Consider the following 24,949-nt stretch of genomic DNA (forward strand, 5'->3'; position numbering starts at 1 on the left):
TGTATTACTTCAGGAAGTGATGGTCAAACCAGCTCATGAAAGCATATTGCTATTTTCCAATCTGTCACAGTGGGCTCCTAAATTTTGACCAAAATGTAACACTTACCTTTGCCATAACTAAGATAAATTACTTGCACACTATCTGGTCAGAGGGAACACTGAAGGAAAGGTGAAGCAACCAGAACAGATGTAAAAAGTAGAAGAGTAACAATGAGCTAAAGTGAAAGAAAAAGGGTGCTTATAGGAACATTCCAGAAACACAGCCGACTGGATACCTGAGGGAGCACTGACATCTAGGTTCAACAGCAAAGTAAGCTCAGCAACTGTCAGATAACAGTGAAAGGTACCCTTTTCCATCTTTTGAAACTTTGTTTCTACGGAACTGACCTATTAATTCCTTCAAGTACAGTGTCAGAAATTCTGGAATATTCACTTGCACATGTGAAGCAAAAAGGTTAAGAACAACTGACTGAGAATCTGGCACCATGAAAATATTTTCTCTGTCATGCTATTCTGTCTGCATTTTTTTTTTTATTTTTCAAATGTAATCTTTTTTTCATTTCCAAACCCAAGACTTCTTCAAGTCGAGAACTTAGCCTCCTTGACTCCTGCCAATATTCTATGTGTGAAAGATAGAACAGACTGATAGAAGGCAGGTGTGTTGTGGAAGCCTGCACACTCCAGGGCCTTTCAAGTTGCTGAATCAGAAATGCTAGCATTTGTTACAGCAACACAAGGATCCTAACAATGATGATAATGAAATTGTGAGCTGGGCAGGAAACTGTTCTGAGAAGACGCCTGGATCTGGTTGCTTGGTTTGTTACTCCTGGCCCTTTTAAATCCTGGGCTCCTTCCCAGCCCTCTGGGACCACCAACTACCTTCCTCCTGGAGCAGCCTCCTTGATCTCTGACTCCCAGTTGCCTTTTCCAACTTATGATGCATGACATCCCCAATCAGTACAAGGAAACATGTGGGAAATGTGTCATTTGTCACTTCCATCAACTCAAGCCAAAAATGATTCTGGTGTACCTCAACCTCAAAAAGTGAAGTTTCCTATTAAGATGTTATGGAGGAACCAGCTAAACCCTTATTCAGAATCTGCTCTAAGTTAAGTTTTGCTCCTTGAAAACCTACTTGGCTGTGTTTTTAGGCATATTATTATTAAGTTATGCTGGATGCCATGTTGTCTTTCCTTGCGTTACGTAATAAATTGAATGTAGTGTCTGTCACAGGGATGACACTCTGAATGCTAGCAATTTCAGATGTTATAAAGCTTACCACTCTTGACACTACGGAGTTTACTTACTTAACTACTTAACAAATCAATGGACACCCCTAACTCCTTGGAGCCCCTCATTTTAGAGAAGAAGAAAATGAGAATTCAGTAACTTGCCCCATACAATGTGGTTAGTTCTGTATTTAGCATCTAGATTCCATCTCTGTCTTCTTTCTACCACATCAAGTTACAAACAAGAACACTGAATGAATTGATTTCACTACCATCATGAATCATCAAAAACACATAAGAAGTTAGCTGAGAAAAAGACACCAAATGGTTTGGTTCCAAGTCAATTAATAATTTTGTTGTTTCAAAAAGGATACTGATCCATTTAAGCATTCAGAAAAAAAAAAGACAACTATGCAATTGGTTGTCTGAATATTTGACATTATAGACGTTTAGGGATATACTTACTCGTAACATATTAGCGTTTGGTTTAAATCTAAGTTTTTAAACAGGAAGCAGTGACTCAATGTTGGCATTTAATGGTAGGAAACACATAATGTGATTATACTTTAGCTATTTCCTATTATTTTAGTTAAAATGGCCTATATTTATAAGGAATGGTCCAATATGTGGTTATTCTATTGTAAATACAATTTGGAGTGAAATAAAATGGTAATGAAAAAATTTATTAAGGAAGGTAAGAGACTGCACCACATGCCTCCTAAAAATCAACCAAAGCTCTTTTGGGAAGACTTTCAAAGACCCTAATAACTGGATTTCTCTTTTTTTTTTAAGAATATTTCTCTTCATAACACCAAAGAAAGCTCCTTGATTTTGTTATTAAATGTAAATGTAGTCTATATTTGAATATATGGCATTCCAGTTTCCATTAAAAGAAATGGAGTGGAGTTCCATCTTCTTCCCCATAAAATGCAATTATGGAGAATTGAAGAGCTTTTGAGTGAATTAGTTGAAGGAGAAAAATCTCAAACAATCTCTTTCAGGAAAGAGGAGCTCTAACACTGGGTGACATCGTAATTCTCAGGTTGTTTCAAACACAAACACATACGTTGAAGATTGTGGTGTTTTTACTTTTCATTCCCTTTGGCAAAGATCACAAATAGAGATCCAACATCCTAAAACACACGGACCTAATTCTGCAAGCTGTTATAATGAAGTCTTTTGAATTATTATAAATGCTCGAACATTAAAAATTCATCAGCAAGGAGAGAGAGGTGCTTTCTATTTGTGGCGTTCTGAATTTAAACACAACCCGCTAAGAATGGCTGATTGTCCCGAGGAAGCGCCGCTGACAGCCATCAGCAGATGTGTGCAAATGGGGTATGGAAAAGGTAATAAGAGCTTCAGGAGTATATTTCCGCCCATATAATAAAGTAATTGTGAAAGTGTAATTGCAGTCTGGCTCCATACCATATTAGGGTAAGGAATGAGATGGTAAGAAAATATGAGATTCACAGGATTACTTTATAAGCCATTTCTGCAGTGACTGGCCCCCAGAATATGTAGAATTTTGCCAGAAAAACAATTTTAAAATGTGTAGTGATGTTTACCTTTAAAGAGTCATTATGATGAACCTGAACAAAATTAACTCTGATTATTTTACCACCCTAAAAATATCCTCAACTTATAAACGGCTTCAGATATGAAATGGTTTCGAATAATGTTAAACAACTGACTTCAGCCCACCAAAGCATTAAGAAGGGGTTGAGCATAAGCCTCATTGTGTATTTTTCAATGATAACTAAATCTAACTTTCACAGATTTAAATATTTGTACGATTAACACTTCAATTTTTTTAAATGCATTCCTTTCTCTACTTCATAAACAATCACTATAGGCTTAAGCTGCATGCTATCAGTTGCTCCCAAAGCAAGACTGGACAAAAGGCAAGGCATGTGGATCCTACTCTCAGACACATTATCTATACATAAGTGAGGGAAAAAGCACCGAGAAGGTGGACACAAGAGCGAGCACAGGGATGTGCAAAGCTTCATAGGAATATGGTTGGGTCAAATACTCAAGTTGTCTATTTGACTCTCAGTTCTAAAATTATTAACTCAACAAGTGCATATACAAGGGGTGCTAGAAAAGCTCATGAAAAATGCATATCATTAAAAACTTATGGATGCATGTCAAAATCTTCTGCACCAAAATTAAAGTGATTTTTAAAGATAAAAATATTTTCTTCAATTTTTAAAATATATTTATAGAACAGATAGAGAAAGATGGAACCTCTTTACTAGATCACACCCCAAACACCTGCAATGGCTGGGGCTGGGCCAGGCCAAAGCAAGAAGGTTGAAACTCAGTACAGGTCTCCCAGCTGGGTGGCCAGGACCTAAGTACTTGAGCCATCTCCTGCTGCCATTTAGCATGCACATAATCAGATATCTGGAATCAGGAGTCAGAGGTGGGTTTTGAACTCAGGCACTTTAATGTGGGCCACGGGCATCTTTTTTTTTTTTTTTTTTTTTTTGACAGGCAGAGTAGACAGTGAGAGAGACAGAGAGAAAGGTCTTCTTTTGCCGTTGGTTCACCCTCCAATGGCTGCCACGGCCGTCGCACTGCGCTGATCCGATGGCAGGAGCCAGGAGCCAGGTGCTTTTCCTGGTCTCCCATGGGGTGCAGGGCCCAAGCACCTGGGCCATCCTCCACTGCACTCCCTGGCCACAGCAGAGAGCTGGCCTGGAAGAGGGGCAACCGGGACAGAATCCGGCGCCCCGACCGGGACTAGAACCCGGTGTGCCGGCGCCGCTAGGCAGAGGATTAGCCTAGTGAGCCGCGGCGCCGGCAGCCACGGGCATCTTAACTGAAGTCTTAAACCACAGGCCAAATGCCTGCCCCATAAATTAACATTCTAATTTCATTTTTCCATGGAATTTTTGAAGGTAGCATTGCTCTTGCCACAAAGTAACCACTCAGAATATATTTAATGAATAACCAATGCAGTCATATGCTGCATACCAATATTTGGGTCAATGACAGACCACACATACAAGAGTGGGTCCATAAAACTGTTTCACTAAGTGACATTGTAGTCATCTTCAATTGTTAAGCATATTCCGTGGTGTTTGTACAATGATGAAATCCCAAGGACCCATTTTTCAGAACAGATTCCATCATTAAGTGATATATGACTATATTTATAAATATCACTGGGAACAGAGTCTATGAGAGCCCAGAAGCCCATGCTCCGAGACCCGTAGACACATAGGCTATGGAATCCAATACAGAGAGTCTATTTGCCTTTGTCATTAGTGTTTTGTTCCACTTTTTGAGGGACAATTTGAATAAAGGTTTGTAAATTGCATATATACTCTGTCACCCTTGGTCTTCCATTTCAGATAAAAATTCAAAATATATTAGGGATGAGAAAATTACCTTAATTTGGGTAAAGGCAAGATCTAAAATATTTTTCTGTCTAAACTGACTTTCAAGAAGAAAAACAAGGCCGGCGCTGCGGCTCACTAGGCTAATCCTCCACCTTGCGGCACCAGCACACCAGGTTCTAGTTCCGGTCAGGGTGCCGGATTCTGTCCCGGTTGCCCCTCTTCCACGCCAGCTCTCTGCTGTGGCCAGGGAGTGCAGTGTAGGATGGCCCAAGTACTTGGGACCTGCACCCCATGGGAGACCAGGAGAAGCACCTGGCTCCTGGCTTCGGATCAGCGCAGTGCGACGGCCGTGGCAGCCATTGGAGGGTGAACCAACGGCAAAGGAAGACCTTTCTCTCTGTCTGTCTCTCTCACTGTCCACTCTGCCTGTCAAAAAATAAAAAAAAAAAAAAGAAAAAAAAGAAGAAAAACAAAAGTCTTGTCACTGAGACAGTATCTGCTCTTTACATATGCCTGACTGCTTACACAGAACCCATTTCAAAAACAGATTCAGGCTTAAATGATGTAGGATTGAGGTAAGGGAGTGAGATGTGAAGATGAATCCAAGGCCGGCGCCGCGGCTCACTAGGCTAATCCTCCACCTAGCGGCGCCGGCACACCGGGTTCTAGTCCTGGTCGGGGCGCCGGATTCTGTCCCGGTTGCCCCTCTTCCAGGCCAGCCCTCTGCTGTGGCCAGGGAGTGCAGTGGAGGATGGCCCAGGTGCTTGGGCCCTGCACCCCATGGGAGACCAGGAAAAGCACCTGGCTCCTGGCTCCTGCCATTGGATCAGCGCGGTGCGCCGGCCGCAGCGCGCTGTCCGCGGCGGCCATTGGAGGGTGAACCAACGGCAAAAGGAAGACCTTTCTCTCTGTCTCTCTCTCTCACTGTCCACTCTGCCTGTCAAAAAGAAAAGAAAAAAAAAAAAAAAAAAGATGAATCCAAACAAACCCCCTGATTGAATGGTGTCCTATGGACAGCAAGTAGATTGGCATTTTCTGGGAAGTCCTCTACACACACACCTGAAATCTATCCATGCCAACCATGGATGGGTTTGGGTCCATCAAAGTGCGTCCTAATGATGGAAAATACAGCAAAGATACTGCTTGGAAATAGAAGGACACTGCAGACAGACAAGGAGGGAGATGGAGTGTTCTGGTAAAAGGCATCTAAGAAAAGAATTCAAAGGAATCGTAAAGTCAGTGATCTTAAAAGTATGTCTGCCTGGGGAGGGAAAGAGGGACAGAGGAACCCACATTTCAACCAGGTGTAACGTTACAGTCTTCATTATGTCCTATCCCCCTATGAGCCTATCCCATTCCCAAATCTTAACCATATTTACTTGATTCTTCGGGGCTGGTGCTGTGGCGCAGTGGGCTGAAGCTGCGGCCTGCAGTGCCGGCATCCCATATGGGTGCCTGTTCGAGTCCCAGTTGCTCCACTTCCGATCCAGCTCTCTGCTGTGGCCTGGGAAAGCAGTGGAAGATGGCCCAAATCCTTGGGCCCCTACGCCCATGTGGAGACTCAGAAGAAGCTCCTGGCTGCTGGCTTCAGATCAGCTCAGCTCTGGCCGTTGCGGTCATTTGGAGGGTGAACCAGCGGATGGAAGACCTCTCTCTCTCTCTCTCTCTCTCTCTCTCTCTTCCTCTCTCTCTCTCTGGATCTACCTCCCACTGTAACTCTTTCAAATAAATAAAATCAGAAAAAAAAAGAATCAACATTTACTTGATTCTTCATGGTGTTTTCCTTTTCTTGGATGTTTCCAAATCCTCAAGGTCAGGTTCTCTAATAGTGAACCATATCAACCACCTTGAATTAACTACGTTCTTCCATCCCTAAGCACCATCAGTTTGTGGCAAAAACTAAGGGATTTTTCTTTCCATTTCCACAAGGGATCTCTGATCGCCTTCCTCCTCACCACTGTCTCCCTTTAAAGCATAATATCACTCTGCCCGTAGCATCAGCAGCTAGTGGGCCCTAGCTAAATAGTCTCTCAGTTTAGACTAACATTAAATATTTTGTTGGGGTTTCTTTTCAATAGTAGGGAATTAGCAAAAGTCAGGGAAAGAATTAGAGTGAATAAAATGTTCCATTTTCTATGGAAGAAACACCCCAACATACTCCTTCAAGTCCTCCAATCTATTTTTTAATAATAATTACAAAGACCATTATGTAGTTTCATGATTCTCAAACTCTCACCCCTACACACAAAGAACCATGGGAAGGCAGTGATACTGCAGAATATCTTAATCTGTTTTCCCGGATTCAGAGTTGACTCAATTGTGATTTAGACTATCATATTTACAGTAAAACACACAAAGGCATGCTATGGATATAATATGAGATCTACATATTTCTTAAAGATTAAGTGTTAACCTTTGAAGACTGGTGTAGATTGCAGAAGCATTTCAGATTCCCCAATAACCCCTCAGGTATAAAGTCCCTATTACTCATTAGGGCACTTTGGTGGAAAATTTTGAGAACATTGCTATGTGAATCTTAGAAGGTTATGAGATACGTTCAAAGTGCTACTATAGAGACCTCTGAATATGCCTGCACTGTTTCTCAGTATCTGTGGGAGAAGGGCTCTAGATATCCAGAGAAATCAAAATCCCAGGGTGCCCAAGTCCCTTAAATCAGTGCCCTACATTCCTAGGCTTGGTATCTGGAGAGTCAAGCAACATCAGATCCAAAACAGATTTTCTCTGGCTGGTTGAATGTTGGGATGCAGAACTCGTAGACACAGAGGCCTGACTGTTTCCCAAATTTACTAAGAATATGCATATTTATCACTGAGCAAGAAATTTCAGGAAAGCAATTACTATTAGCTTTGGTAAATATTGCACCAAATTAAAACAGATTGGAAGTTAACTCAGCAGGTGTACTTCTAAGACTATACATAAAGCATTCATATGGATGCTAACGACTGGCTTATCAAAGTAAAAAACAATCCACAGGCAGACGACAACAGTGTAGTATGCTCTACAAAGTTGCATTTTAATGTGACTCAGCCTTTTGGCTAAAGTAGCTTATAATTCATCTATAATTAGAAGTCATCAAAAAATGAATCTATACCCAATCATTCATTTTAACATGTGACTGCCCCCAGGAAAGGCCTCTCTGGTACATTCTTATTGGGCATGAACATTAGCCCATTAACAATAAGCAATGTGAATTCCACTCAGACTTCCCCTAGCCCGTTCCCTATGATGGCAACAGTTGCTGTCCTAAAGCACAGTCTTGGTCTTTTTGTTCTCCTTGCTCCTACAGTGCTCCTGGTTCTCCCGATGCCACTTATTCCAGCGAGTCCTCTCTTGCCTTTACCACCACATCAGGTTCCTGCTCAGACAGCTAGCCCATGATGTCACACCTCCACTGAGTTCCTCATTTTCTGTTTTTTTGCAGCTGTCACTGGAGAGAACTTCTTACTCATGAATAATCAGCATTGATATGTGGTACAGAGACTCAGAATTCTGTCACTCATTGTATTTCCAGTTTGGCTCAACTCAGGAAGGAGCAAGAGCCAAACGTAAATGTTCAATGATAGTTAATCAATATGTAGGCCAGAAAGTATGATTCATTGGTTATAATGTTCTACAGGGATACTAAATTCTTGCCTAGTTTTTTTCATAATACACGCTTTCCATGAACTTTTTGAAAACTCCGTGTGCATGCATGTCACCATTTTCTTGGCCAACCTGAACTTGCCTTTTAATTCCACTTTTTCCATGAGCTTTCTGAACTACCCATGTACATGTGCTTATTTTATGCTGCCTCATGTGATTTTGAAAAAGAAATGAGAAGTCTAAAAAAAGAAAATTCAAAAAACTGAGAGTAACTTTCCCCTTCCTCACTGCCCGATTTTAAGGCCAGGTGAAATGCCATGCAGCCCAGGAAGCAATGGGGATTCCTCTAACTTCAGTTCATTCCTCTCCTTCTGTACTCCTAGCACCTAGACGGTAGATTCACATCCCATCAGTTATGCCACAGCTGCGTGGTGGTTCTGTGTGTTCCTCTCTTGATTAGCCACGTGGAGTCAGGGTCCAGATCTTACTCATTTCTGTTCCTCTCTCTACCCCCCCATAACACTCAAAATAAGGCTCTGCACCCAGTTGGTATTCAGTAACTGCCTTTCGATTGCTAAAAATGAAATAAATGTGCCTTATTAATAAGCTCAATGCTTCTTAACAAGTGTATTCCAATTTTTAAAAGTCTACTTGTTAGGCTAAAATATTCTCGTGCTATCCCTAGGCAAATATTTGTATGGGAACTGCATGGGAGCTACCTGAAAATAAGAACTTATAATGGAAACAGTGACACAGCCTAAAGTGAAGAAACTGAAATAGGAACTATTTTAATACTTTTACTGAAATGTTCTCTGCTTGATAAAGTTCATTACCAGAATATCATTTTTAAAAGTGAAATGCATTCAGCTGAGCACTTTTTTCATTTTGTAAATAGATTTTTTCCTTGCCTGAGCTCTCAGTATAAAGTACAAAATAGTCTTCCATAACATTAGAAAAATGTCACCCCCATACATAAAGCTGAATTTTTTAAATGAAATAGATTTTTCTTCTTTAGCATTTTAAAGGTACAGTAGTGCTTTCATATAGTGATCACCCTATATTGCATATTGAGGTGGAACCATCAGCCTACAAATTGGGGGGTTCTAAAATATGTTGAGATAGCGTATTAGAGCTCAGAACAAAGTCAAGTCCCCATGGGATAGCCCAAGGCCATCCTTTCAACATTACCCCACTTATTACTACAGTTATATTTAAAATGATCCAGGCACTATTCTTTTCCTCAACTATTCAAAACAACATGGAGAAGTAGCTACGTGCTAAATTTACAGCCCACCCATACAGCATATTCTTTACAAGGTTTTTTTTTTTTCCTTCTGTTTTTATAGGAATATGTTCACAATAGGGCTGGGTCTACTGTAGTCAACATTGCCTTATCAAGAAAGTTTTCTCCCATTTTCAAATCTTCCAGTTATGGATTGGATTCAGACATCTCAATAAGACACATGGAATATCATTACCATTGCACCTTGGCCAAGAAGAGAGGGCAGAAAAGAATCTTTGATCCTTATATTATCAACTGAAAAGTCATTTATCTAAGAAATAAACATGCAAATATTTATTAATGTCATTTTACAGTAAAAAAATCATGTCTTGACAATTTTTACCAAAATTCAAGTACAATTCCATGAATCTTCTAAGAAATATAACCTTTCTCCCCAAGACCCCAAGTCTTCTCTAAAGATTGCAGGCTACACAAAAGCAATTGACTTCAGTAAATTTTTTCTCTGGCTTACATTTTCTCTTATTTTTCAAAGTACTCTTTAGGAAAAAAAAAAAAAAAGAAAGAAAGAAAGAAAGATAAACACACTTCGTATAGCAAGTGCCATTAGAAAAATATGTTCTGGCAGAGTTTTCCCAACTTGTAACTGAAAAGAATCTACATCATCCAAGTATACTATAAGTGAAGAGAGTAAAAGAAAGAAATCTCAAAATGGATTTTTGTTCCACTTTCGAACTCTGAGGCTAAAGGAACACAAGTGTTTCACTTCAGAAATGAATAAGGAATGACTTCGGTACACACACACCTTTCTCTTTTTGGAAAAATTGCACATAAAAGAGCATTTTTTGGCACGGCTGACCTGCACAGATATGGAGCTAAGCAGAGTCATGAATTCACTCACTCTGATATGCACACATGATACGCAATTAAAATCTCCATTCACATTCCTGCCGGGTTGTCAATCATGAGGAAAGCCTTTTTGACAACATTCAGCGAAGCGTACCAACTAACCGCTCAACAGGAACTTAAACAGTAACAGCTTTTGTTACTAGCAAGAACGATTTTTTTTAAACCAAGATTGGGTTCAGTTTCTAAGAAATCATTATGCTCTGAAGTTTAGGGTCTTTCATCAAAAATGAAAATGTGTCAAAAAGATTTTGTATGGCAAGATACATGATGTCATACCTAGAAAATATGAGATATGTAAAAAATTCTAACCTTTCCAACCAAAGGAGGGGGGGGCGGGGAATCTTTTCAACTTTTTCCTGTTTAGAACAATGAACAATGATCTTATAAAGCAGTCTGCTAGGCAGCAACCTGACATTTCTGATTCTTTCTGAAGTTTTTCACTGGAATCTTCAAACTTTTAAGCTAGACCTGGACTCTAAACTCGCTTGCAAAGTGACCAATTTATAAACCAATGGGAGAGGGACTATTTTAGTCACAAAAAAGCATATGTAGCATGTTAGAAATATTGCATGCATCAGACCTTTCAATTTATGGCACTCTACAGAAAATATTATGCACATAAATTCTTTCCAGATGAACCCAGAAGGTACTCTGCTCATAACTTAGTTTCTGTTGAGCATCTAATCAAAGACTGTGCCCTTCATAATAGCGTATTAGTGTGCTTGAAAGCCATAAATCCATAAAAACAGGGCCCAGTAAAATTGAATACAGGATGCTTGTTAATCTGCTGCTGTGTCTGTTTTGAGCAACTAACCTTGGATTACAAATTTGAAACAAGTTAATACTATCAGATATTGAAGTATTTGTCTTCTTACTTATCATGCTCTGTAACTGAGAGAGCAGATGCACCCTGACCATTAACAGTCATGACAAATTGCCTTGCTAATGAACGTTACACACTGCAAGTGCCATAACTGATTAAACTACAATTTCCCACTACCAGATAGAGAGAGAGTTGGGGACTCCAGCAGTGGGTGACTCTGATATTCTGCCAACAGGCCTTCAGGGCACAGTGCGATATTTAGAGCAACACTCTGAATTCCATATGAACATATTCTGAAAGCCTATGTGTATACAACAGGTTTTTAAAGCACATTAGATAAAACAGCTTAGGTTGGAGCTGATGAGCCATGAAAAATAGATGTGTTTTAACTATTTGTTATCCTTGCAAGTGTATGTTAAAGAATATTCTCTGATGCAGGTTTCTCCGCTCTCTTTCCTTCCCTTTCCCGCCCCCAAAACATTGCGTGTGCTTTGCATTTCACATAAAATCTTTCTTTTGTCAGTTCCTTTGTTGGTGCAAAATTGGCAGCAGTTCAAATTCAAAGTACTCCTATTCATTTACTGACCAATGTCATTGTAGTTCACATCAGCCAGAGAGCTAAGCTCTAAAAAACATAAAAGACTTGCTTCACCACTGACGAATAATGTGTACATTTTTACAGAGCTTAAACCTTAATGCTTTCCCTGCACCGAACAATACAGTATATCTTATCATTCCTTTTTCACAAGCAGGCAGCTGCTGAAACGCTTGCCACTTCAAAATATCAATTGCTTGCCAGAGTTGTCCTCAACACCCCCTGTCAAACTCATGTATATTGTGCAATGAAAATGGTGCAGGGCTGAAAGCTAGAAATTGTGTCAAATTCTGCTGTAAGGGTATGATGTGCAAAGAACAATGTATGACAACCGTAGAGACTACAAACAATGGCACTGGTGCCAGGGACTTCATAGATCACAACTGTGCCTGTACATATTTTATTGTAGGCATTATATATTTAAAGCATGACAAATGTACCATTGTACATTATGTGCAACACAAATAGAAGCTCCTCCCACTAGTTCGCCTTTTGCATTTCTCTTGATGATGGGAACACAGTGGAGTTTCATTTCTTATTCTTCTCTTAAAACATTTAAGCTTCCCAAATCATACAGGGGGGTGGGAGAACCCACACACCAGGTTATCAAAATGAGTAAGAGAAAACAGAAGACAATAACACAAGCTGAGAAAATGAGATCTTGTTCACTTAACATTTGGGCTTCTCTCTGAGGACACAAAAGCATGGATTTACCTTAAACGCTAACTGATGCTATGAAGAGAACTGCACTATCACTGTGCCTATAAATTGTTGTCTACCTAATTTTAATGCAGATAAGTGCTGGCTTATTGATTTGCACGATTTTCCAGCAAAATGGAAATCCCACATGAATATGTTCTTTGTGTGCAGAAAATATGGCTTAAGAAGCTTTTACTATTATTGCTTTGCTATGCCAAAAGAACAATTAAGAAAATAATATTTCACCACTGTATCAGGTCCCTAAACTCACACTGATTAACTCCTGTTTAGATTTTAAATATCCCTTCCCATTTCCTGATTCTCTCTGCTTACTCTAAATGACGCTGCTTGCTGAAAAGTTGTTTTTCTTCTAAATAGTTCCTTAAACAACATGCAAAATCTGAAAATACTCTCACTTCGGTACACACCTACTTAATTACAAAGGGGCTCAGGGCTATAACAGCCTGACACTAATTCAGTCAATGACTGTGGAAATGGAAACATGTTTATGGGAGAAGATTAGTATGAATATATATTAATCACTCCTACGACCTAGCTTAGGTTACAAAACCTTTATCACACAAGTAGCTTGGAGTGGAATTAGCTGACTGGAGGCTAAGGGAAATGAACAGACATGCTTTGAAGGTGTTAATAAATATTTTGGAAAGAGAATAGGTGGTTGAGGTGCTTGGGGGTGCTGACCTTTGCTGTGTTGATTAGTGGGACAATGATGCATTATTAACACACAGCAGCTGTACCTGCACTGCTGCCATGAATATAATAGCCTTTTATAGCCATCAGGGGAGTGAGGTAGGAGGCCTTTATTAACCACTAGACATGATTAGCACATTATGTGAACTTTAGTAGGCAAATTATCTCTTATTGAAATATAATGTTGGTTATAACTAATTGTAAACATGATTTTTAGAACTTCTCAGTGAAAAACTCAAATGTTTTACTACCACTCAGCTCATTATTGGCTGGTAATCTACCAAGAAAACATGTTCTACTGGGGGAAGTACTTAGAGGAGCTGAATCTCCATAGGCAGATTGTGTCACAGAAGTCTGACTTGAAAATTATGCAGCATTACAAGTTCAGGGACATTAGCATACATGCAAACTTTCTCTCCTTAATGAAGTAAAACTGCTCATGAACTAGAAAAGCTGCTTGGGGATTTTTCTTTCTTTTTATTTCTTTAAGCAGTTCTTAAAAGATTAGTTTTGCAGTAAATTTTTGAGAGTTACCTTGAAAAATAACAGCATAATTTATTTCAAAAAGCTTAATTTTGGAAGAGGAAAGATTATCCCATTAGCCTTAGTAACTGAACGTAGCTCTAAGAGTCCATTATGAACAGTCTTTTATGCCCCAGCAGAAAGTCATTAACATAAAATAAATCATTAGCTTTGATATTAAGCTTCTACTATCTGCAGGTTTCTATGATTAATGTCCATGACTGCATCTGCCAAATGATAAAATATACTTTTTGTTGAAAGGTTATCCTGCCTCTTTATTATTAACATTTCTCTTTATACAATTGTTACTGGCATTTTAGGCTGAGGGGGTATTGGCATAGAAAGGAAGTGCTGGTTTTTACAGTGGTATAAAGATGCCAATGGATACAACTTTGCCCACCATTTTTTAAATTAACCATTTAATTAAATTAAAAGATATAAGGAAATCAGGAAGCTCACAGATACTCTTTCAGGGTAACTGGGCTATCTAAAGACCCGGTTGGCCCATTCATCCGTTAATCATGCATAGAAGGTACAGACAGGCAAGTTTGCGACCCCAAAATGAGGAAGCACACACAGGGCATTTTTCCCTTGAGCAGTTATCCTTAACTTTTATCTTATCTTCTTACACTGCAAAACAGGCAACAGCATCTCTCCTTAGGTGCATGGACTCTCCTGTAGAGATGGAAAAAGAGGCCCCCTGGGGGGCTTATCCGTATATGAAAGAGAACGAGATAACACAGGATACCTACACATCCCCCATTTTCCCAAATTCACCTTTGACCCCCTGCAAAGGTTATCTCTTTCACTCCTATCCTGAAAGAATCACTAGTCTACAACTTTTGAAAACACTTTTATTCCACTAGGTTAGCAGAAATAGAAGCGATGAGCTCAGAGTACAGGATTTTGCTAAGATCTACCATTCTTTGAATTTCTGAACCCCTTTCACCACAGGATTTCAAAATAATTTACCTCTGTTGACTCCTTAATTCTCGTAAGGCTTCCTTGATACAAATATAAATGATATTCTCTACTGGATACATGGAAGGTTGGGACACAGACGGGACACAGAGGGATGAAAGGGTTTAGTGTCAGAACTTTGATCAGACACGGAACAACGGGGGCCCTCAAGAACATGGGGAACAGAAGGGGTAGGGAATCCCATCCTCCCGTGGTAAGGTTTACTTAGTCTCGGGAGTAAGTCAACACAGGTTTAAGGGCCCTCGGGTTTTATCTGAAATCTTCAACAGAACTGAGTCTTTTCTCGAGAAGGGCCTACGGCTTTCCTCAGAATGACCTGGTTCTTTGCTCTTGCTTGATTATAACATGTCCAATGAAGGCCCAGGCATTCTGGAAAGCATCTACTCCTGTGAAAGTGGGCTATGTTTCTTCAACGGGAGGGGTGAGCAGGCATTCTTGGTAGCCATGATTTCCTGCATTGCCATGGCGGTCCATATGGATGGCATGTGCCGTTAACATACATTCTCACACATTTATGGCCACAAATATAGTTGGGAAATATTGAGAAATACAGAATTACCACACACATCTTCACATACACACAGATGCCCAAATACACACACACACACACACACACACAATTTCTCTGACCAGGTACGGCCCTAAGAGTGACATCCAAGACTTTAATCAAAAGGCATCTTCTGCAGAAGCTGATGTTAGCACTCCTATGAAGAAGACACAAATAACTTGGAAGTCCCCATGGTAACTGAGAACACACAATATTTTCTTGTCCACTAGCAAAGTTTCTTATGAAACAACCATGGCTTTCATTTAATTAGAAGTATTTTCAAGACAGTTTTTTTTTTTTTTTTTTTTTTTGACAGGCAGAGTAGACAGTGAGAGAGAGAGACAGAGAGAAAGGTCTTCCTTTGCCGTTGGTTCACCCTCCAATGGCCGCCACAGCCGGCGCGCTGCGGCCGGCACAACGCGCTGATCTGATGGCAGGAGCCAGGTGCTTCTCCTGGTCTCCCATGGGGTGCAGGGCCAAAGGACTTGGGCCGTCCTCCACTGCACTCCCTGGCCACAGCAGAGAGCTGGCCTGGAAAAGGGGCAACCGGCACAGAATCCGGCGCCCCGACAGGGACTAGAACCTGATGTGCCAGCGCCGCAAGGTAGAGGATTAGCCTAGTGAGCCACGGCGCCGGCCCAAGACAGTTTTCTAAAAGAACATAACACAAGAATGACAACAATAAATATTTTTGGTGAAAGCAGAATCATTTGATACTACCAAATGGAAAAAAATGGACAAAAATCATTGATTATGACCTTGGTTCACAACCTTTGGCACAACAAGTATATTAATAATGAATTTTCATGAGTAAAATAGAGCCATATAGATGGCTTTAAAAGTTAACTTCAGAGACTGACATTGTAGCATAGAGGGTGAGGCCGCCGCCTATGATGCCAGTATCTCATATGGGCACTGGTTCGAGTCCTGGCTGCACCACTTTCAATCCAGCTCTCTGCTAGTGCTCCTGGAAAATCAGCCCAAATCCTTGGGCCCATGCATCCATGTGAGAGATAAGCAAGAAGCTGCTGGCTCCTGGCTTTGGCCTGGCCCAACTCTGGCCATTGCAACCATTTGGGGAATGAACCAACAGATATATGATCTCTCTCTCTCTCTCTCTCTCTCTCTCTATAACTCTGCCTTTCAAATAAATAAAATAAATCTTTGTAAAAAAACTCAATCTTTTCCATCAAGTAAGGTAAACTTGTGATAGATCAAACTAAAGAGATCTAGAAAAACATTGATATCTTCTTTCACAAAAAAGCAGAAGTTTCTTTCTGGCAATACCCTCTCTCTCATCTTTTCTATTGCACCATCAACATACAAGCTCAGAGCAATATAATGTTCCCATTTTCAAAATGAATGCTATAGGGAGAAATATGTTATAACCAGGAAAAGCTCATTCAGGTTAATGTGAATTCCATGTCTCAGAGTATTATGGAAGAACTGCTATAATTAACAGTCTGTTGGCACTTCCATTATAAACCACATTTCTAAGCAGTTTATAACTCAACTGTTTTTAATGAGAAATCGCTCTTCAGGATGAAACTTGGCATGCAGCTTTAAAACAAAAAAAAAATCAAATTCATTAGGGCAGATGTAAGCTGCATCAGCTTGGCACTCTGGTCTCCTAGCAGACAGCCTGTTTAACATAGTTCACTATCAACCAAGGGGGACCACAGGCTACCGATTCAGAAAAGATTACATGCAAAGGAAAAGATCTATTGAAAATATACTGGAGCAAGCATTTGGCATAGTAGTAAAGAAGCAGCTAGGGACACTGCATCCCACCCATATCACACTGCCTGGGTTCGAGTCCTGGCTCTACTCCTGGTTCCAGTTTCCTGCAAATGTACAGCCTCAGAGGCAGCAGGTGATGGCTCATGTACTTGCATCTCTCCCACCCATATGGGAGGTCTGGATTGAGTTCACTGTGCCTGGCTTTGGCCTGGCCCAAACCCAGCTGTTGATGTGGTGTGGATATCTGGGGAGTAAATAAGCAGATGGGACTCTCTCTCTCTCTCTCAAATTGCCTTTAAAATACAAAACAATAATATAAATTTAAGAAAAAAAAAGGAAATAGACAACTCCAAAGTAGAAGTAAATGAAAGGGAAAATAGTATCTTTAAAGTTGGTAAAATTTACACTTTGTAAACATGGATTTTAAACAAACAAGGGAGAATTTTTAAGTATTTAAGTGCTTCAGTGGAGGCATCTTGTGGGCAGCAACAATGGCTATGATCATCAGGGCCACAGCATTTAATAGCTATAGTGTTCCACAATCTTTGGGTCTCTGCAAAGGATAAATTTTAGGTGCTTGGATTTGGGTGCACAAAATATAAGTTTAACTCAAAACAACAGTTGGTATTATTTTGAGGATGTAATTGTTAATGTGTAATCAACTGATGACAACTACATTTTCCAATCTTTGAGAGGTAAGAGAAACATTCTCCCTTAGAACTTCCCAGAAATCTTCAGATTCACATTTGGATAGCTACAGCATAGGGTATTAAGTGACCTGAATTTAACTAGTTCAATACTTTCTGCATGGCCAATTATCCCCATTTTAGTTACGGTTGTTTATTCTAGTGAGAATGCACAAGCAAGCCAGTTTGTGTACTCTCTGTAAGTATAACCCACCTCGCTTACTGCATGCCAGCAAAGTGTCCCAATTCCATTTTCATACAATTCTGCCATCCAAATAAAATTTTTTGAACGAAGAATGTTTAAGGAGCTTGTCCCTGAGTTCTAAATACACTGTGTAAGTTGGGGGGCTCAGTGGGGAGACCACGGTTCTGAAATAGCTGCCATGGTATTTGGCCTCTTCTCCACCTATCTAAGTTTCCTTGATCTAATGTTGTAGGGCTCTATGGCAGTCATTCCCATAGTGAGATGGGGGGAAGAACAGCATCATCCAGGATCTTAACAAGGGAAAATGGGCCTGAGGGTTGGGAGATCGCAAGGAACCAGAAACCAGGATAAGATGACTGGAAGAACAAGAGGGAATGGGAGTACATGGTTACTCTAAGGGCGATGGTAAGCAGACATGGGAGCCTGGCAGCCACAACAAAGGTGAGGGGAGCACCTGGGGAGGGGAAGGAGAGTGAAGATCAGAAGGTTTAGACTTCTTAGTTTCAAAGAGTAAGAGTGAGGAGGAGAGTAGCAAGGGTAAGGGTGCCCAAGGAGTGGAGGCAGTTGTAGAAGGACGTGGAGGTATGAGGCCCCATGCACACAGAAAGACAGTCAGCAGAATCAAGGATCCCAAGTAATTGGAGAAATAGCCCCAGAGTCTTTCCAACTTTTTATTGTCCTAGCAAAGCGTTGCAAAGTGCTGGAATAAATCATCCAAGGTTCTAGATCCCAACAATCCTACCCCCAGTTGTCTAGGCGCTCCTTTTCTTTGAGTCCATCACACACACACACACACACACACACACACACAAGTATGACTACCAAAATTTGTCCTATACACCAAAGCCAACTAAAGCCAACATTAAAGACCCAGATGGGGACTTAGGAGGCCACTGTAACACTTGGAAATTTCCTGACTTCTTTCGTTTCTAGTACTTTTATTTCTTTCTATTGTTCTTGATCCCCTTGCAATCACATTATTCAGAAACAAATCTATAATAAACATTCAATTAGATTTTTAATATGAGTTATGCTTTTTTAACTAAGCAAAATGTCAAATTTCTCCTTAATATCATCATTCAGTAACTTTTAAAATACATGATAAACTGTGAGAATACTAAACCACATATGCTATGTTAAAAATAACATCAGATCTCTCCAAAGCTTAAAACTATACTTTTTTTTGCATAGATGTTGAAAATTAGAATGTGTGACACAAAATTGTCCCAGAAAGTCAAGACAGCTACATTTAGGGGTTTTATATGATATCTGCTTTAGTGGCCAAAGACATATGATGGCTTGGTTTATATGCTCTTTCTGACCTATAAATTTATTTAAAGCTTTCAAACCTGTGGAAGGTGCCAGCTAATAAAACTCCTAGGGGAGTTTTAATCATATAAATGATGTAGAAGTGATTAAGTATGAATTTCCCAAAGTCTTGGAAGCTACGGAGGGTTACAGAGGTGGATAGAGAACTAATCAAGCATGATGCTCTAAATTGCTTATAACCCGCCCCCTTCCTCTCCACCTCCTACTTTCCCCCCTCCTCCCAACTTCTTCCTTTTTCTTAAATTTATTAATCAAAGTAGTAATGACTCCATTTTAATGAGCTTGCAAGTCCTGCATTTTAGATATGATGAGTTTTGCCACATTAAAGTACAATGCATAATGCACTCTGAATCGGCTGAAAGGAGAGTCTGCAGAGACTCATCCCACAATGAATATTGCTTTTCTCAAAAGTTATCAAATGTCCAATGGTGGCTCTGCTGTTTACAAACACAGTTGATTACAAGTGGGCCCTCCCTCCTGTGTTTATGTGGGAAGAGTATGCACTGTCCTTCTTTATTTCAGTGACAAAAGCCCAATATTGCAAATGCCTATTATTCTTGTTTCTGTTTATAACTGGTCTTAAGCGTGGATTTGTGTTTTGAACTTCCTTGTTTCTAAATCCACCAAAGAAAGATGCAGGACGTGATTCCACAAAAGCAACCGCTGAGAACAGTAAGGCCCATTATTCCCCCTCCCACTGCTGGCCGAGGTCAGCATCCCTGTCATTAGCCATGTCATAACATAATTGTATTACTACTCCTTATGTGGGCAGATACTGAGCAATAACTGAACACAGCACATCATTGTACAAAGGAAAAAGTGCCACGTCTTTGTCCTATTTTAGCATAAAATCAGTGAAAACAATCTTTAGAAATGACACTGTACTGAAAAACGGAAAGGGGCTGTTATTACTCTGTAGGTATATATTTAAACTGACGGTCTGACATCTTCAACTAGAACAAAAAATAGGACTACATTTTACTACTGAACTCCAATTGTGAGCTCATTTAATCCAATTTCTTTTGGTAACATTCAGTTCAATTAAGGGATACAATGTTACTTAAAATAGTCTAATTAGATGAAACTCCACTAGGATACCCATCTTTCAATGTCTGAAATATAATCACGCTTTAAGTTGTAAGAGGTGAACACTGTTCCCTCCAGCCTGTGTGTTTCTGTCCAGTCTGGGAGCTGCGCTACTATTTCAAAGGCTGACCTATATACAGCACCATGCCATCCATTCTGGCTGTTTGTAAAAGGGATGCCTCGCACACTTGCCATTACCAACATCATTCGCATTGTCCCCGCAGTGGGCTATGTAGAAATGGAGGTCAGTTTGCATAGTGATGTGTTCATAATGCAATGTGCTCTTACAGCAGAGCAATACTAGAATAAACTGTTTCCAAAAATGCCTCCTACGGAGTTTATTAACTGAAAAACATAAGTAGTGTTTTGGCAATCTATAGAGCAGCAGTACTGGAAAGTGTCTGCAGAACAAAACAATCACGTTTTAGTTTAGAAAAGCTTCAGGAAGAGGATATTCATTTTCTAGATTAGGGTCTCTTCTGACATGCAAAAAACATCACTGGGCAACTCTAGTTCCAGTTGCATGATACTGAAGCACTGTAAGATACTGGTTCCACAGGGATTTAGCACACCAACTTTAGGAAAGTGTTGACAGGTTTAAAATAAAGATAATTAGTAACTTATGATCTTATCACCCCATTTAAACAAATGGGCTGACAAAGTGACTGTTACTGGTGACAAACTACATGCTCATCGCACCTCTGAAGGAGACAACCTTTACTCTGCAGTATTCTCCTTTGGGGAAGTCTGATGGGACTTCTTTCTACTCAGTGGAGATCCCGATTTCTTCCTCCGTCTTTTACAAACTTCTACCCTCCTCCAGTATTCCTGCAAATCCTCTTGAGTCATGGAGGAAGTGAATGCTGGCTGAATACAGTCTAAGCTACTAAAACAGTGGGGCTGGCCAGAGATTTTTGTCCCCACGCTGATCATGATGCAATAGAAAACACAAGTGCCTGGGCTTTGTGGGGCCCAGAAACCTACTCAGGACATTTAATACAATCAGGGATCAGTGACAAATATATTTGATGGACTGCTACACACAGGGTTGGGCAGGAGAAGGGGGTCCCTGGAGAAACACTTCCATGAAGTCTTTTCCTACTATTAGAAGCATGTCTTATGACTTTGCATTTTTAAAAATCCATTATTCCCTGGGTAGTTAAATAGAAAGAAGACTTGCAACTAGTCTATAGAAAGGGTGGCTAATTTGCATTTAAAAAGAACAGTTTGCTTCTTATACACTGGATGACTTAAAAGGAACTTCAATGAGCTAGTAAAGAAATTCTGAGGACTTTCTAAATTAATTTATTCAATTCACAGCACAATCCACTAAAATTATTTAAAGCGCTTAATTGGAAAATGATTTAATATATTGAAGTAATTCCTGATTTTCCAAGGCATTTAACTTTTAAATTAAATCTGACCCTACAATCACAAGAAATGACAAGTGAAATGTGTATCCCACTCATTAGCTCCTTTTTGGAGCCTAACATCACTGATAAACTTTACAAGATTTGTCCTGTTTCATTGCCAAAATGGTTTTGTAACTGCTGTGGGTATCTTTTGCTCTCCAAGACAGGACTGATTTTGTTAATAGAAGTAGTCACAGCATTGTGATTAGCAGAATGAAAGGGAGCAAGCACACACTCCTTGTAAGTGAAGGCAACACAGGTTGGAAGTATGTTACCAGCAAACAATGCAACTTCACCGCACAAACTCCTGTCTGCGCTTGCCAAAGTTCCCCGTAGCTTTCCACTCGCCCCTCGCGGAAGGCTGCCAGTGTGATGGATGCCTTTCTGCCTTGCCTAGCACGAGATCTCTCTGTTTTCCAAGCCGCCCCAACACCACCGGCGCACTGCACAGCCCAGTCCGCGGGTCGCACACGCGGCACTGCACCGAGGCGCTGCTCGGCGGGGGGAATGTCTGTGGCTCACTTCGCTCACCGCTGTGTGAGAGCGTGCGCGTGTGTGTCCCGGCTGACCGAGACTCGCAGCTCGGAGCCCAGGGTCTAAGCACGCGAGCACGCTAAATACCTCTGTACCGCGTGGGACAAATAAATAAATAAATAAAAGCTGTTCTGGGATGACTCGTCACCAGGCCAGGCTTGGGAGTCTCAAGGATTCTTCCCGAGGAATTCACCGATGGGTCGGCCCGCAAGTGCCTGCAGGGGCTGTGAGGATCAAGCGGGTTCATCCTCAGGCCCGGGCCGCGTTTCAGAGAAGCCAGTTTTCCGCGGCAGCCGTCATCCCGCGGGACGCTTAGACACGTCCAACAAGCCCAAGGCGGCGACATCGGTGGCCCCTTGGCTGCTCTGGGGGCCTGTCCCTGCGTGTCTTCTCTCTCCAGGCTGAGAGTTAGAGAAGCCGGATGAGTAACCCCTCACGGTCTACCCCATGGTCCAGCCGAGCTCCGTAGCAATCCGGGCCAGCGTTCCCTACTCCAGGTCACCGGCATGATCTGTCTGGCCCCGGGTCCCTAGCCGGGCCCTGGCTCCCGGGGTAAGCGGGCCGTGGGTACAGCGCAGCCACTTCAATCCGGTGCTCAGTGCAGGAGCTACGGACCTGAGCACTACTCGCTCGCCCAGCCTGCAACAAACTTGCAATTTCTGCGCGCACCCCACAAACCGGTGCTGCTCCCCAAACCGTGATGCAGCTCGCCTGCTGCGCCCCGGCGGGCTGACCAGCGTCCGAACTCGGGGCTCTTATGCCCAGACTGGTCCCGAGAACACAAAAGAGTTGTGTGACAATTTTCACAGCGCGCGGGGAGGGGGGAGGCGGGCAGCGGGGGACCCCCTCCCGGTGTCCCGGCACCCCGACTCTGACTGTTCCCGGGCAACTCGAGCTGGGCAGAGAAGCGGCGCCACGAGCCCCCAGCTTTCCGCGACAGGGAGAGAGGCAGAGCGGGAACTGGAAAATACACAGAATTCTCTCACTCTGCCTCCGTTCCGGGACCCCAGACACACCCCCAAAGTATTCTGAGGCTTTCTGTTATTTATTTTTTTAACGCTCCCCAGTCACACCTAGCCAGGATCCTTAGTCGCGAACAGCAGGAAGGAAAAGAATCCGAGCAAATCGTGTCACTTTCCGCACCGTCGTGGTGTTTGGCAAACCCCCGGAGCTGCTCTACAATATTTACTACCCACGCGCACGCTGGGCTGCAGCGGACTGCGAGCCGAGCGCTCCCGGGACCGACCTCCGCCGCGTCGGCCCCGTCCGCCGCACCGGGCCCGTCCGCCGAGCCGGCCCCGCCGCCGCCGCCCCCCTCCCGGGACCGAGCAGCAAGAACACGGTGGAAACAAAAGCAGAGCGTTCACCTTGTTGCAATAGTAGGGGTCCAGGCAGGGAGAAGGTCCCAGACAGGGAGCGTCGGGCGCAGCGGCGGGCTGGGCTGGAGGTGGATAAAATCTTACGTCCATTTCACTCTCACATCAAGCAACTCCTTTTCTTTTCCTTTTTGAAAAAAAAAAGTGTTCAGCAAAACAAGCTTAGACGGAACAGAGAGAGGTGTCTGGGCTCAGGAGTAAAAGAAACACCTTCCTTCCCTCACATCCGTTTGTGGTTTGTTTAAGAAGAAGAGGAGAAAAAAAAAAAAAAAAAAAAAAAGAGGGGGGAAAAGCGCTCAACTCTCCCCCAAGCCGCGGCGCGCACCCGTCGGCGCCGAGCGCGCAGCCTGCTCCGCCGCCGCCTCCCGGCCCCGCCGCCGCCGCTGCCGGGCAGGTAACTTCATGCGCTCATTGTCCCCCGCCCCGCCATCCCCGCCTCCCGCGCCCCGCGCCGCCCGGCACACGCGCGCGGGCTCTAGGTCCTGGGCGTTTTATTGGAGACTCTAAGTTGCTCTGCTTTGAGTTTATTTTCTCCACCTTGGAGGCCCGGGACTGGAGAGGGGGGCACTCCAGAGAGGGACGGGGCAGGAGCGGGAGAGCGCCCCAGGCCGGGCGGGGTGGGGAGCGCGCGGGACGCGGGCTGCTCGCGGCCCACAGGCTGCAGCTCCGGGCCGGAGCTGGAGGAGGGAAAAGCAGAGGAGGAGGAGGAGAGCACGGCCGGGCCGGGGCAGAAGCGGCGGGACCCGGTGGAGCCTGCACGGTGCGGGAGCCTAGCTCCTCAGGGCCAGTGCGGTGCACACAAAGGGGCTGGCGAGTTGGAGCCACCGGCTGCCTCAGGGCACGGCGGGGAGCGCGCAGCGAGGGGGCGCTGTGGCACACCCCGACCCGCAGCCCCGCCCCCGGGCCCGCCCCGGCCCCACCCCACTCCCCTGCCCCCTCTGCGGCCCGCTCCGCCCCTTTCTCCACACGCCCCCAAGTACCCCTGTCGTGTTTATCCCAAGCCGTGTCCCTGCACCCCACCCCTTAACCCGGTGGAGGTGGCTTCTTAGCTCAGCGCCGCTCCTGGGGGCCAGAGAACCGGCAGGGAGCGCGACCCCTGTGTGTGCTGTGCCTTGGCGACTGTCCGGGGGACGGCAGGCGACCGCAGGGCGAGGAGCTGCCCGCCAGGGGGTGGACCGAATGTAAGAGTCGCCCCCCGATCCGTTGCTCTCTCCCGCTTCCAGCCCGCACCTCTCCGCTATCCGTGTCCCATTGGAGGGTTTGCGAAGGCAAAGTAAGGCTGCCCGAGGCGGGGGAGGGGGGGTCTCACAAAAGACCACAGCGGTAATTCGCGGGATAAGAAAGGAAACACTTATCAGCACACGCCTTGGCT

The 24,949-nt window shown here is 42.9% G+C and overlaps 1 protein-coding gene across 2 annotated transcripts in view; it reads right to left on the reverse strand.

The window, feature by feature from the left end:
• The window catches only part of TOX (thymocyte selection associated high mobility group box), a 334,182-nt gene extending 310,295 nt beyond the window's left edge, over positions 1–23,887 (reverse strand). Inside the window, exon 1 of one of the 2 annotated variants that reach the window (XM_002710517.5) lies at positions 23,569–23,887. In XM_002710517.5, the coding sequence (XP_002710563.1) occupies positions 23,569–23,670 (102 nt within the window). In that variant the 5' untranslated portion in view covers positions 23,671–23,887. The remainder of the gene's footprint in view (positions 1–23,568) is intronic. The other variant, XM_017341319.3, reaches the window with a different exon arrangement.
• Positions 23,888–24,949: the final 1,062 nt, after the last annotated feature.

This window comes from Oryctolagus cuniculus, chromosome 6 (assembly GCF_964237555.1).
Source record: "Oryctolagus cuniculus chromosome 6, mOryCun1.1, whole genome shotgun sequence".
NCBI lineage: Eukaryota > Metazoa > Chordata > Mammalia > Lagomorpha > Leporidae > Oryctolagus > Oryctolagus cuniculus.